This window comes from Solea solea, chromosome 2, assembly GCF_958295425.1.
Source record: "Solea solea chromosome 2, fSolSol10.1, whole genome shotgun sequence".
Classification (NCBI taxonomy): Eukaryota; Metazoa; Chordata; class Actinopteri; order Pleuronectiformes; family Soleidae; genus Solea; species Solea solea.
The window spans coordinates 20,769,070-20,783,920 of NC_081135.1; the positions used below are offsets into that span (position 1 = coordinate 20,769,070).

At 38.4% G+C, this 14,851-nt stretch overlaps 1 protein-coding gene across 1 annotated transcript in view; it reads right to left on the reverse strand.

Annotated features, from left to right (window-relative positions):
* Positions 1–575: 575 nt before the first annotated feature.
* The window catches only part of pdia5 (protein disulfide isomerase family A, member 5), a 49,736-nt gene continuing 35,460 nt past the window's right edge, over positions 576–14,851 (reverse strand). The window contains exons 15-17 of the mRNA XM_058622592.1: positions 11,486–11,556; positions 3,716–3,850; positions 576–2,847 (exon numbers count right to left, since the gene is read on the reverse strand). Coding sequence (XP_058478575.1) covers positions 2,767–2,847; positions 3,716–3,850; positions 11,486–11,556 — 287 coding nt within the window. The 3' untranslated portion in view covers positions 576–2,766. The remainder of the gene's footprint in view (positions 2,848–3,715; positions 3,851–11,485; positions 11,557–14,851) is intronic.

A 14,851-nucleotide genomic window follows, 5' to 3' on the forward strand; every position in this document is an offset into this window, starting at 1 on the left:
CAAGGTCAACTTATATTTATTTCATTATGCCAAAAGTGTAGTCTGTGCTATTTTAAAAGAACATGTTCTCACACTAAGAATATTCCTCAGAACACAAATTAGGTCTATACATTTTTTTTAATTTCACTTTAAACTTTCAACATAGGTGATTCATGATCTGAAATAGAAAAAAACAGAGATGATATGGATGAGGTCATCACAAACACAAATTCTCATCCAATTCATTTTATTGGTGAGTAATTCTCTCAATAACAAAATAGTATAAAGCTGCAGGTGTTTTGAGCTAAGTGTAGACGCCAAGTGGTTGATCATGACAATAATAATCAAAGCATTTATGTTGGCATATCAAACTTTGATTAGCAATAATAAACAGTGATCTTTCCATGATCAATCACCAAGCAAAAGTTATTGGATGACCAAGAGTTCGCCCTGTTGGCGACATTAATATGCATTTCATGGCCACATTTTTAATAAAGCCACAACACGTTTAATGGTTAATCAATAACTATCTGAACAATAAAATAATTAACAGAGAATATCATAAATATATATAAAAAAGAAGAAGGAGAAGAGTGTTTTGGAAATCTTTGATTTTATTTGTTTTAATCTTGCAAGGTCCGTACTGCAAGGGGCAAAACTGTACATATGGCTGGGCACAGAAATAAAAAAAAAAAAATCAACAAAGGCAACAATGACTTCTTGGCATAAGTGTGAAAAATGTCCCTACAGAACACAAACCTTTGGGATTAGAGAGCGACGGTTGTTCTATTGTTCAACAAACACTGTGAAGATTTCTAAGGAAAACCCATGGACAAAGTGAACAAAGGTAATTGTTCCCCTGTATGAGGAGAATAAACACCTAATTACAGCGATATGTCAACATCTATCGGAATGAAAGGGGGAAAAAAGCACTTGAATTTTAATAGTCACATTAAACACTAAACACAAAAAGGTGTTTGGTGCCAGCCAGAACATGTGGGATGAAGAATCCCAATGTTGTGTGTGTCATGAGAACGGTTCAGTAACATCTACTGATATTCTGATATAGCACAGAAAAATTCCATACATTTCTTTTCATGGGATACAAACAATGTTTGATTTGGTGACCTTTGGGGCTCAAAATGATTCGGCTGGAATGCATAATTACAAACAAACTATTTCCCTTTAATTGTGTTTCGCTATCCCTGAGAACCATATTCATAATGAGGGAAAGTCTTGAATAATGACAGGAACACCTACAGTTGAGCCTTTACATATTTACGCGTGGGAGTTGAGAACACAAAGCATTGGAATAATAAAAAAAAAAACTGCAAAGGAGGTGATAACGATGGCTCTGAAGCATCAGTGATGTTATGCTAGGAGAAGCAGGACGGGGTCTGGAGATTCCACTTGTGAAGTCATTACTTTAAATAAGATGGAAGGCATTGGCGAGCCGTGAAAGGCTGAGGTGTGGCAGGCAAATGCAGATCAGGGAAAAACTGGCCGGTGCATTCACTTTGCTCTTGGTTCCTTGGTGTTCAGTTCAGCAGAAAAAAGATAGAAGCAATGAAGGTATAAAATACGATTCCTTAAACTTAAACAAAAACCTTGAATGCCCAAAGTGTAAACCAGATGTCTAAATTATTCTAGTACCTCCAAGAATAATGCGGGATAACAGGATTTTTAAGGATGGAGGAAAGTTTAAGCTGTGGACGTTTTATGATCAACGTGCATGAACATACTTAAGCGTCTCCTGTGCGTGTGTGAATAAGTCCTAACTGAGGAAATCCCACTCTGACTGAACAACACAGGAAGTACAAGAGGTGAAAAGTCACTACAGTTCATGGGGATGAAAAAAGTCTGAAAATGGGGCAATGTGCGTGAATATTTGGCATTTCATGCTCTTGACTTACTAGAGGGAACTGAAACGGCACCAGGCCTCTGACTCCCTCCCACTTATCGTTTTTTCATATTTCTGAAATTCCAGCATTTTAATTTGATCTCTTAGATTTGTAAGGCCACACCTTTGAGCAAACAAATGTACGAGTGATCATGAAAGTTTGGAACCAAACAGAATATTGACCCGATGACCATGATTTCACTTACCTCACATTGTTGTAGTACCTGATTATGTACAGTAACACTTCTCACATCTTTTGGCTATTTTAGATGTTAGTGTTAGAATTCAGTGATTTAACTGATCTGTGAGGATTAAAAAAAAAACAATACTCTGGATGGTTGTGGGCTTGATACATGACAATTTAGTATGAAACTATTTGAACAGGTGGCTGTCAATAATCAGCATGGGTCTCTTCTAGAGACAAAAAAGCAGGGATGATGGAACTGGATTCGGACTCCTGTGGATGAATAGACGGTGTAGCGTCCATCTTTAACCACCATAGGTGCCGGCCAGCCACACAGACCCCCACATGCCTAAGTGGGGGTCAGTATTGCATAGATACTGTATAGGGTGTAGCTTTTCACATAATGCAGTCACAGTGTTTGGGCAAAAACATGAAATCACCTTTTACCTCTGCATATTTCCGCCCAAAATATCCATCGGTGAAAAAAAAAAAAAAAAAAAAAAAAAAGATCTCAAGTGGTTGGCGTGACTGTAGGTAATCTGTTGGTATTACAAACGTGATCACCATGGTATTAAAAAAATAGCCTTTCGTTGAGGTCATCAAGTCTCCCATGACAGTGCGGATAGGGCCCTTGTCAGAGTCAAAGGTCACAGTGCAATGACAAACTGTGCAGTGCGACGCCCCCTTCCCCCGTACGCCAACCTCAAAGCTCCTCCTTCTTCTTGACAACCTTTTCCTGGTCACGTCCTCTTAGGCTGCGCATGAAACCCGTGAAGCCGGCCTCCTGTGGAGAAAGTACCGACATTAGAAAAATTCCAATTATTGTCGTGGTCCAACTAAACTGGACTTTGAAACGACAGTTTACATGTATTGAACGTACACTATGGGTTAGCACATGCACTGAGTTAAGTTAAAGGTGGGGTGGGAGATTGTTTTCTGGAGCATTCTTTACTGTATTGCTTAAAATCCTCTTCACAACCTGATTGTGACCAATTAATTAATTGTTTTGTGGATTGGACAGGCCTGTAAAAACACCAGCCAATCATATTGAATGACCCAAATTAATTAACTGGATTGTGATGCATCAATCAAACTGCCATATGTCCCCCCCCCCCGCCTCTTCGTGCACTAATCGCACATCAGAAGACATCGCCAGAGCTTATGCTTATGATTATGATTGCTAAATGTTCTAGTAGAAAAGGTGCCAACAACAGGTGTTGGTTACAAACGAAAAACAGTTTTTGGGAAAGCTACGGCCATGAAAAAGGCTGATGCGGAGCGATCCAAGACCAGAGTGAACATCAATGCTGCGTTTGAACGTTGGTGACAACTGGAAGCCCAGAAAGAGCTGTGATGACATGGTGGCTCTGTTTCAACTGGACCGGTAGGTTAACTTTATGTCAGAGTATTGTTGTTGTTCATCATCACATTGTCGATTGAATATATCCCAAAAAATCAACGTCAACGAAAAGCGCAGAGCGCTACCGATGCTTGTGAATCCGTGTTCACTGCTGTGATCTGGAGGCGTAGCGTCAGAGGGAAGTCTGAAGGGGCTTGGACTTTTGAATTCAAAATGTATCCTGTTTTTCCAGGATCTCCAACCCTACCTTTAAGTAAACATAATAGCAGGTAAGATATGAAATACAACTTACCCCGCGATCTCCGTTGTATTTTTCCACAAACTTGCCATAGTTGTAGTAGTTGAATGTTGGGTAACCCTCTACTGCTTCCTGCTTACAAAGCTCGTGATTCTGTCCTCTGGTACAGTCCACAGCGGCATACGCAATCTGATTAACAGGTAACAGGGAACAATGGTGAGTGTAACATAGATACATAGATAGACATTTATCATATGTATCAACAGTGACAAATAAACTGCATGCTATGATGACATGTTTACGATCATACTTAACAGCATGTGTTAAAAACCCAATTTAAAGCTGCCTTTTATCTCTGGGACAAAGTTGCCCGAGGTGAAATTGTTCAATTGTGGGGTTTAAAATAGTTATTTTCTCCGACTATAAAAACAGCAATAATGACAACAACAAAGTTTAATGTAGGTGCTCATTTGTCCTGTGGCAATAAAAGCTGACAAAAGCATCTTGTGCTTCCTAAACGCTTTTGTATTTACGCTTCAACTGAGATTCTGTCATCAAGTGTGAGTGTTTTATTGTTCTATAAAAAATGACTTAATTCACATCCAGCATTTTTATTGTCTGGGTTCAATTAGTTATTGTTTCTGTATCTCTTAAAACACATTATAATTGTACTGTAGATCAATACTATAAAAAGTACACGCACAACATTACAAGACAGTGTTATAGAAAACTCAATATTTTCCATATTTACAACAAAAAAACAACATGTATTCAGTCACTCTGGTCATGAAGGCTGAGCACACTGTTTGCACAGTACAAAGCAATGTTTTTATAGTTAACAAAAACAAACGAAATAACAAAAACTAAAATTGAAAAAACATTTTCATTTCAAAACATTCATTAACTGAAATAAAAAGATTAAAAAAATTAGCTTAATTGTCTTCTTAGTAAATACATTTCATATATAATCCTTTTGGGTTCATTTGAAGGGTATTTATAATTTTGAAAGGTTGAATTTAAGACATTTTCATTCATTCATAATAAAAAAACCCAAGTCTTTTATTGGGTTTATTTTGCTCATGTTTTTTATTATTATTGTTATTATTATTATTATTAATAATAATAATAATAATACTGATGTTCTGTTCATGTGTATCTTTCGTCTCTTGACTATATTTTTCACCCAGCTGCACACTCACTGCATCCAACTTCTGCACTATGATGCACATTTTGCACTTGTTTTTTTTATGAAAATACTTATTATGACCCTTTTGAATCTTGCACCTGGCAAATGCTACACAACAAATATAACTAACACTAAAACCAATATAACTAAACTAAAACTAAGCATTTACAAAAATAAAAACTAATACAAACTAGCAAACCCGCTCAACTCATTTAAAAAACAAAAAGTCAAAACTAAAACTAATGAAAAATCCAACACTATTATAACCTTGGTACAAAGTAGAATTTCAAACAGTCTTCTTCAATTTGTTGTGTGTTTATTGTGTGTGTTTTTTTCTGAACAGTATCATGTTCTGATGAACTTGACATCGAACCTCATTGGATATAAAATAACCACCATTTGTATCAAATGGTGTTTCATTATTAGAATGTGAAATTCTCAAAAAATGTGTTTCGTCACAATGACCTTCAAATTTCACCTCTGACCACCAAATTCCCACCATTTCCTCCTCGGATACGAATGACAGAATGTGCCACATGTAATAAAATGTTCTCCAGGCATTTGATTTATTGTGTTCACAAGAAGGAGATGACATGAGAGGTCCAAAGATTAAGGTCACCACCTTAATCTTTGTCAAACTTTTATTTCCCACCATCAGTTCTGCCTTAACTGTATATTTTTTCCCTACATATAAAAGGATTAGCTCAACAGTGTGACCTCTGTCTCCTGATCAAACCTCTCTACAGGCACTGGGCCTTTTTAAAGATGTTTAACTGCACAGTATCAGATATAAGGCTGCTACATTGTTGAGTGAAGATGGAGTCGACACTCTAGCCTCTTCTGATCTACATGCCCATTATGGACCTACAGTACATGTCCCATCTGGATGTAACTTACTGTCCATCTGTGATTGACTTGTACACTATGAAGCAGCCAGACCTCTCAGGTTGACGAGGATAGAGTGTTACCCTGCTCCCCACCTCTAGAATGAACTTCCAAATAATCTGAGGTGTGCTAAAACTGTCAGCTCTTTTAAATTAGGTCTTAAAAAAGGTCTTATCAGTACACTTTATACATAACCTTTACTATTTGTTTTTGCTTTTTTTTCTTTGTTTTACTGCTGTTTGGATATTGCAGTTAGCAGTTGTTTTCTTAATGTGTTATTTAAAAGTATTATCTAGTTTTTTAAGAAAGCACTTTTCACTGGCTTTTTTTATTGTCTCTCAATAGAATACTATTTTTTTTTAATGTTTCCGTTCCTCTGTAAAGCACCTAAGAGGAAGAGTATCTAATGCTGTGTTTCCACTACATGGTCCTAGCTCGACTCGCCTCGGTCGTGTTTCCATTACAATATGGTACCTCCTCAACGTAGTCATCATAGCATGGCTGTATGAAACTGCTGTGACTTTGTTTTATACGCGACTCACACAAACAAGGGACTAGTGACGTGTAAAGCAGTAGTTTTCAGTGTACTGAATCATTAAAGATTTGTTGAATACTTCCTCCATGAATGGAGCACAGACTCCGTCTGACACGTCTGAAATACAGCAGCAGGGTTTGTGATGTGGCTCGCCGGTTGTGATCGCAGGCTTTCAGCAGTGCTGTCACTAAATACACCAGACTGCTCTGTTAAATATTGAGATTTGAGTCATTTCCCTGGTAATTGTTGGAGATTTACCCACGTTTTTAGGATTGTTAAGTCTTTTTAATTGATCTAACCAATGGAAACGCAAAATAACACGCTAGTGGAAAGGTGACTTAAAAGGTATCAGTAGTAACCTACACCTCAATGATGGTATGTTCACAAGAATGGGACTGACTGAGTGTGGATGGATAACCGCAAACACAATAACAGCTAATGCTGGTGTGAAAGAAAAGAAATAAACGCATTACTCCTCAGCTGAAGAGGAAGATGGAGAAAAGATTCCCACAGCAGTCACTCCAACATAAAAACAACAAAGGAGATTTATGTTGTGAGGCTGTTGCATCGATTAGTGACAAGTTACCCAATAAGGCGTAAATGCCACCTCACTGATACATGGCTCACTCAGCGTGTCCTTTTGGACAGCTGAAATGCCACTCTCTCTGGGCTCTGGGCTCTGAACACTTCACATTGAACTTGTCAGCAATAATCGTTCCCCGTACATCTGCCTGTTGAAGCCGAATGAGGAAATGACAAATCTGCTGCAGAGGGAAAACATATTAGACACTTTCTCTGTGCGCACTGCCATGAAGTGCCTCTCAAAACTTCTTGTCCTAATTACAAACAACAAGTGCCTCTCGGTTTTCGTTTTATGCAAATACAAATACTGAAATGTCGAGAATCTGCATTAGTACCAACAAGCTGTTAGATGAGTGCACAAAGTGAGAAGTAGCTATGTCTGCTTAATTGGACAAATACATTTAATGCAAAAGGAAGAATAGTTTACTACACGTGAGTGGGCAATACAGAGCCAATAAAGGGACAGTCCAAGTCTACAATTAATCAAGTGTCTTGAAATAGGTGTCTAAGTGCTTGTCCCAACAAGACGATTTCACAGTCTTGGTGCGAGCTGTGTTCATTCAGCAGAACTGAGGTGTTTTATCTTTTTAAAGCAACATTGTCAGCATAAATTCAACACTGTAAAAATCACCTTAAAGCTATGGTTTTCAAAGGCCACGTTTTTCACATTTGACGACCTCTGAGTTATGACAGTTTGAGTGACAACATCTCTACTTCAGGCAGCAGCAGCACCAATGAGGGACATAATTTAACTACGGACTTCATCCGACTGCTCAACCAGAGTGTGATCAATCAGAGTGGCTGCGAATTGACACAACAAAATGAAGTTGTAGAGATGCTGTTCTTCTAAGTCTGCAGCCAGTTCCATTATTGATTCATCTTCAGGTGACACCGAATCACACATCATGTCACTGATCCAACAGCAAAGTTTCTGAGGAGCAGTATATTACAAGTTGACTTGGTGTCATACTGAGGAGCCATTCATTGACTTCAGATAACTTAACTCAAGCTAGTCCAGTTGCCTACAGCTAATTACTGAAGATATTTGTATACCTGCATCTTAAGTGCTCTATTTAACTTTTTGTTTTCCACTTCAAATTGACAAATAACTTTAGACTTAATTTTGATTTACAACTTCTACACATATATGGTCATGGCTATATTTATATATACATTTTATTTGATTAAACCACTTAACCAACTACACTTGTTGGACATTATAAAGCTCCGAGACCTTGGCTTGAGGGAGGTTTGTGGACCTCTTGGGATTTTAATAGACTAGCCCTGCATTTTATTAAAGCTGCCATATTGGCCACATCGCATTCAATAGTAAATAATTGAAAGTGACAGCAGGTCACTGTGGCAAAGAACTCTTTACTTACTAATGTACTTTAAAAAAATGTTTTGATGGGTGTTTTGGTTGTAATTTTACAATTTGCCTTTAAAATCCTGTAAGTTTCGCTTAATTTCATGCATTTCTAAAACTTGTCCGACTATCTTAACTTGTGTTTCTTCATGTGTATGTATATTTAAACAGTGAGGCTTGTTTACTAGCCTGCAGTTTTCTTCTTTGTCCCTGCCTCTGCTGTTGCCCGGCAGCATTATAGTATATATTATAGTATACTGCCACCTGTTAAAATGTGGACCAATTTTACCATTGTACCAAACCAGCAAACTACAACTTTGGCTCAGTAAAAACACTTCATAACACAACTCGACATCTACAGTGAAAGACCAGGGTCATTGTTTTCCAGAAAATGATATAGTTCCAATGAACTTCCATTTTCTTGGGTACTTAAGTGTGCGCTGTGCGGCTGCATCATTCAGAAGATACACAGGATAACACGTGGAAACACCTTGCTCACCATGCTCAGTAGTAAATGGTTGAAACTGTGCTCTGTCATGAAAGAAGCCAGCTTTAAGAAACAAGTTGTCCAAGCCAATGTTTACATTTAACACAATGCTCTTGATTAGAATCTGGAAAAAGACAAACAAGCTCAGAACCACCCATGCTCCCCTGCTGTCATACAGCACAGAATGTGGAGTTTTGATTGTTTGTGTCTTCAAAGTTGGAGCTAAGCTTGTGTTTGTCTTTGGTAAATGAGGCAAAGGCAGCTAATAGACCTTGATCAACACCGGCTTGGTATAATTCACTGAGGCTCAGCTTTATAAACAGACAGGACTGCCAAGTAAACACATGCTGAGTCCTCGGATTTACTCTCGCCAAACACAACTTCACACTTCCACTGGAGGGACTTGGACAAGAGGTGAAGCCTTGTTTTCTTCAAGAGTGCAGTTCAGCTCGCCTCAGTGCAGTTTGGAATGGCACACTCTCATCTGACTCGCATTTCCATGACGGGGTGTGTGGGTGAGATATGTAAATTACATATCTATTAACGTAATATGTTCAGCGACAAAGCGTAACATCTTTAAGGGAATCGATATTGGTCAGTATCGGTATTAATCCGATACTGGTCAAAATCGATCTCACACAGTCTCGTGATATTTACTTAACAACCATATTTCTATATCTTTAGAAATGAATCGTTAAATGTATTGTTAACAGCTTGATAGTTCATAACAGTTCGAAAATGCCTGTATCTGACTCATTTCAGTATTGGTAGGACACAGAAAAGTGGTATTGTCCCTAAACATCGAAACCAGCCTGACACAGAGTAGAAGAACAAGAAGGCAATACAGTAAATAAAGAGCAACAGTGGATGACATCCAGCATTCCATGTTCTTTCTACTTCACATTTGGTTATTTATTACAAGAAGACAAGCTTTGTTTGAGAGAAGGCTGTCGTGATTATTTTGTGCTTACAAATCAACAGACTGCAGTGTGGCTTGGTGTGCCCTGCAGGAGCCGGACCACTGTGCCTCCTTAAATTAACTAATATATTGTGTATTTTACACATTCTTATTGCACCGCCTAAGCATTCTCTGGAGTAGGATGAGCGAAAGGTTATCAGAAAGTTGGAATAGTGCAGGTGTAGAATTCCGTCCACTCTGGCTGTTTCACTACTCAGGTCATGCTCTGTGATATATTGCCCCATCTCTGGGATCTAAAATGTGGAGTGAACTCTGATGACTTGAAACTGCTACTGAGGGAATTTTTCAGATTTTTTTTTCCTGCCACTATGGCAGAGTTAACAAACTGAGTCACATGACGTCTGCGGCTCTATGGCATACTTAAACCAAAGAAACATTTGTGACTGGTGTAGAAGTTTCAAATATTTGGGAATCATAGCTCTCTGTAAAAGCTTATGTTTGTTGGACTGATGTGATGCAGACTTGTTTTCCAGTTATTACATTATATATTTATTATAATGTGGATAACATAGTGTCATTTCACTGTTGATGCATTTAGTGTCTACTTTCAGAATGAATAGCCCTTTATGCCATTCCTTTATTATTGCACTATTTTTTTCCCCACTGTTGCACATTTTACATTTTATGTTTACATTCCATTTTATGTTTATAATATTTGTTTGTATTGCTGCTATGCTAAGACAATTTCCCCTTGGGGATGAATAAAGTATTTCTATTCTATTCTATTCTATTCTCGATCAACATAGGAATGCTTAATGTTTTAGACTTGTCGCTGAAGGGCAAAACTCAAACTTAAACAAAAACATTTCCAGCTCAGCTGTTGGGGTTTAATACTATTGAGAAATGTTACAAAGGATTGCCTCAGAAAAATGGATGACTAAGTTGTTGAGGTCACATTTTTATCCGATCTGATGATGATTCTGAGAATTCCAAACTAATGAAAGAGCTTAAGTGTCTGTGAGACATTGTGCATGTGTGTGTGCGCGCACAGGCGCGTATGTGTGAGTATGAGAGAGACAGAGAGAGCGAGAGAGAGAGAGAGAGAACATGTGTGTGAGTCACACACACAGTTAAAAGAGGCTTGAAAATATTGACCTGCAGTCAGAGGCTTTTAAAAGCAGAGAGCAGGAGTGGGAGGGTTTGGGGACACGAGTCATGAGGGAAAGTATTGAGAGGGAGTAAAGATGATGGAGGTTGAGGATGAGAGTGCCCTGTTGTGACTGCATGAACCTGCGATAACCCCAAAGCACAGCGTGTGTCAAAGGTTTAACAAAAAACTCACATGAAGACCAAACGCTACGAAGGAGGTAAAATGTTGAACTGTGTTTTGGTTATGTATTAGCAGAGAGTAACTTTGATGACTGTGATCAGCAAAACATTATATTTGCTAATACAGACACTGATATTTATCTGGAAAATGTATACCACTTTTTTTTTAATTGAATAAGTAGTTAAGTAAGAGGCTGAAACTGTTGCTTCCTGTGACTGGAGGCAGGCTTAAAGATAATTTCAGTTCAGTTATTTGTATAATGTCATAACAAACCATCTTCAGGGGAAATCGAAAAAGATTCACTTTTAACAGAGGCCAACATTTTGTTCTTTTTAAATTTGGCCGAATGCTTCGCAGTCCTACAACGTCACTAGAAACACAAATGAAACTCATATTGATCTTTAATCAGTGGGTCACGACAGAAAAAACCAACATCATCACTGTAAGACTTATTAGCTTGACAGCTCCTTGCTGCACCACTGCTCATTGGTGTAAATGTGTATATTAAACTGAAAGTGTGAAGGCAACACTAACCTTGCGGTCCTCTTTGAAGAGCTCCGCGGCTGTGGTGAAGTGAGGGACGGCGTTCTTGCAGTGCGGACACCCTGGGAATATGGAGAATATGACATTATTACGACTCATCCTGACACTTCAACACATCAAATCCCTAAACAGCACCACGGCACGTTAAAGTTGCCACTAAAAGCCACACGCACACAGATGCAAACAAAATCATTTTATAACGCCATTTACTTAATCTCAATCCTCTTCATAAAGCATGTGCCCCTGTCACAATCCTGGAGTTATTTAGAGGTTCACGCCACATTAGAGATTCACTTGTATGTTATGAGAGACTGTAAATCTCTTTATTGCTGCCATAAACACAACCTCCCTGGAGCTCTCTCTCCTCCAGCACTCATCCATTTACAGTACGTCAATACTTACACAAACATACCTCTTAGGTACTGCAGATAAATCACTTTTAAAGACAGGTAACTATTAATCTGTGGGGGCAGATTTTCAGATTTCACCTACATCTCAGTAAGGACGGAAATATGTGTTTTTGAAACACACTTGCAATCAAACAGACTGAGTGCCGCTACAACATGTTTTTCCTTTGTTTACTGTTGGAATTTTGATGCCGCTTGCCCTTCACGTTCTTTTGTTGCAAATCTAAATGTCAGAAAGGTGAAAAATGCAAAAACACCTGGGACGCACAGACAAGGTGGTAAATGGATTTCCCCCCAGCATTGTCAGTCGGTGACAGGATAAAAGCTTTTCGGCACAGGATGGGAGTGAAATTACTAATCAATCAGCCCATGACAGAGAGCCACAAACAAGCGTTATTTTAAGGTATGTGGATTATAGCGTGCATTTTTTTTAAAGGGTTTTTCTGGTGCTCACTCTGACACAGGAGATCATTTGTGCTGATTATAAAGACAAGAAGTGATGACTGTTGCAAAAACACTTTGGTTACTTTGATTTGTAACATGGCTGCTGTGATTTGCTCCCTTTGAGCCACATTAGTTGGGTGATAAGATAAGATAGGAGATGAGGCCGGTCTCACAGTCAGCGTTTCAGTTACACACCGAACTAAGGAAAACATATTTGGATGGACTTTGATTTGTCCAATGTCAAGATAAAGAAGAAAAGGGCGAAAACAGCTGTAAACACCATTGTTGAAAACATAGAAGCAACATCTCATCCACTTATAAATACAAAGAAGATCTGTCTGTCTGTCTGTCTGCTAATCGCATAAATGTCCAACAGGTTGTTTGAAGGGCTTCAAACTTAGCAGACGTCTTATTAAGAACACCAGTGTGTGCAGTGCCGACTCTGACCGACATTCGCCAAAAGGGCCGCTTCTTCCCTCTATCACACGATACAGATTATTTAATTATTTAAATTGGGCATTAGTTGTCATTGTTATTATTATTACGTTATAATTAACATAATTTAAATATCTGTACCTACGTTTGAAATAAAAAAGATTTAAAAAAATAAATATATATATATATATATATCCAAAAAACAGGCACATTTTGAACTGCACTGCACTATTCGAAATCAAATAAATTAGCATTATCATAATCTACAAAACCTCATATAAGTTACCCACTGCTGACGCTGGCAATGTTATAATCAAGATCTCAGGATTTGCTCCCATGCATCATTAACAACATTAACATAATGAACCCAGAGTAAATTGATTTTACAGACTACAAATGCACTGACTGATAATGGCCATAGATATAATTAAGCATTTTACTGTTGTGTGTATGCTCACCAGCATTCATATACACACTGATAACTCCGACTTCGATTCAATTATACATCAAATGTGCAGCCATCCGATTACCTTCATTTCCAAAGCTTCCGCTCTAAGCCTGAATTCCACATGGACCAGAAAACAGTTTCTTGCATAAGTACCCTTTTAGCTGCAGCATTAAATGGCCTTTAAACCTTTAAAGCTCCAGTTGCATGTGAGAAAAAGTATATGCCATGTTTTTCCCCTCCACATGATGACAAGAGACTGGTCATTGGAACTGCTCACAGATTGCAAAACAGGATATTGAGACATAACTGAATATAGAGCAGGTGGTTCCGTATAGGAATACAACTTTCAGCTTTCACATCCCTCATGACAAGCAAGCTGCTTAAATGCAGGTGATAGACAAGTCACACTCCTTTTTCTCCTCCACCTCCACAAATATGTTCTTTTAGCTGAATTCATCAATTACTGACACACACACACACACACACACACACACACACACACACACACACACACACACACACACACACACACACACACACACACACACACACACACACACACACACACACACACACACACACACACACACACACACACACACACACACAAATTAAAAACACATTGACATTAAATGCAGCTAAATCATTTCTTTGGAACTTAGCACCACTTGTACCACACACAGATGACTATAACAAATAGGCTATTAAGCTAATAAGAAAGGTGTTTGACAATGTATGTGTATCGAGGGACTACCAACATAATAATGAAATGTCTGGCAAGAGAGAGAAAATATGACAATATTATGTTTAATTTCAATTATGGTGATTAGAGGCTAAAAAAAAGTTTCACCAGCCTAGATTTCGTAGCAAGCAGTCATCAAATGCTTTATTAGACATATGATTCCTGTCTGAATCAGTGAGATACCAGTAAGCAAGGTACGGACCAGGTGGGTGGGGTGGAAGGGCAGCAGTTTCTAGCTTCCCGTTGTGCTTCTTTGCAGAAGCTATTGCCAAAAAGCCCAGCGGAGGCAGCAGCCTGACTACTGTGCCCGTCTGGCTTTGAAGCCCTCATCAGACACAAGGGCAAAAAAAAAAAAAACAGGAGACAAAAAAGGTGCCTGTGTGTCTCTGTATATTGATATTTGAACAAGTTGGCTGCTCTATATTCCTTTGGCATCTGCGCTTTGTCTGAGAAGCTGGGATTAAGTGTGTCACCAGGTCCTTGCATTTCTGAAGAAATCATTTCAAAGACAAGTTCAGTGGCAGAGACTCACCTCTGTGAGATAATGCCAGACTATATCCTACAACTAAAGTTCGACTTGAAGCCAACTGGTGAACAAAATCTATTTAGCTTTGCTTTGAATACATAAATAAAATAATGAAAAAAAAAAGTGATTTTTGCTCCTTGACTGCGTCTGTCTGCCAGGCTCATACAGAATGAAAACAGCTGCCTGCTGCTACTGGAGGAGACTGAAAAATGTGTCACTCAAATCAAAACAATGAGATAAAAATAGGCTAAAACACTGCACAGAGCTGTATGTGAAAATCATCTGTGGGTGCATCACTAGCAGAAATGAGATGATAAAAATTGTTCTTATTGTAACTATTATACATATTTATTAG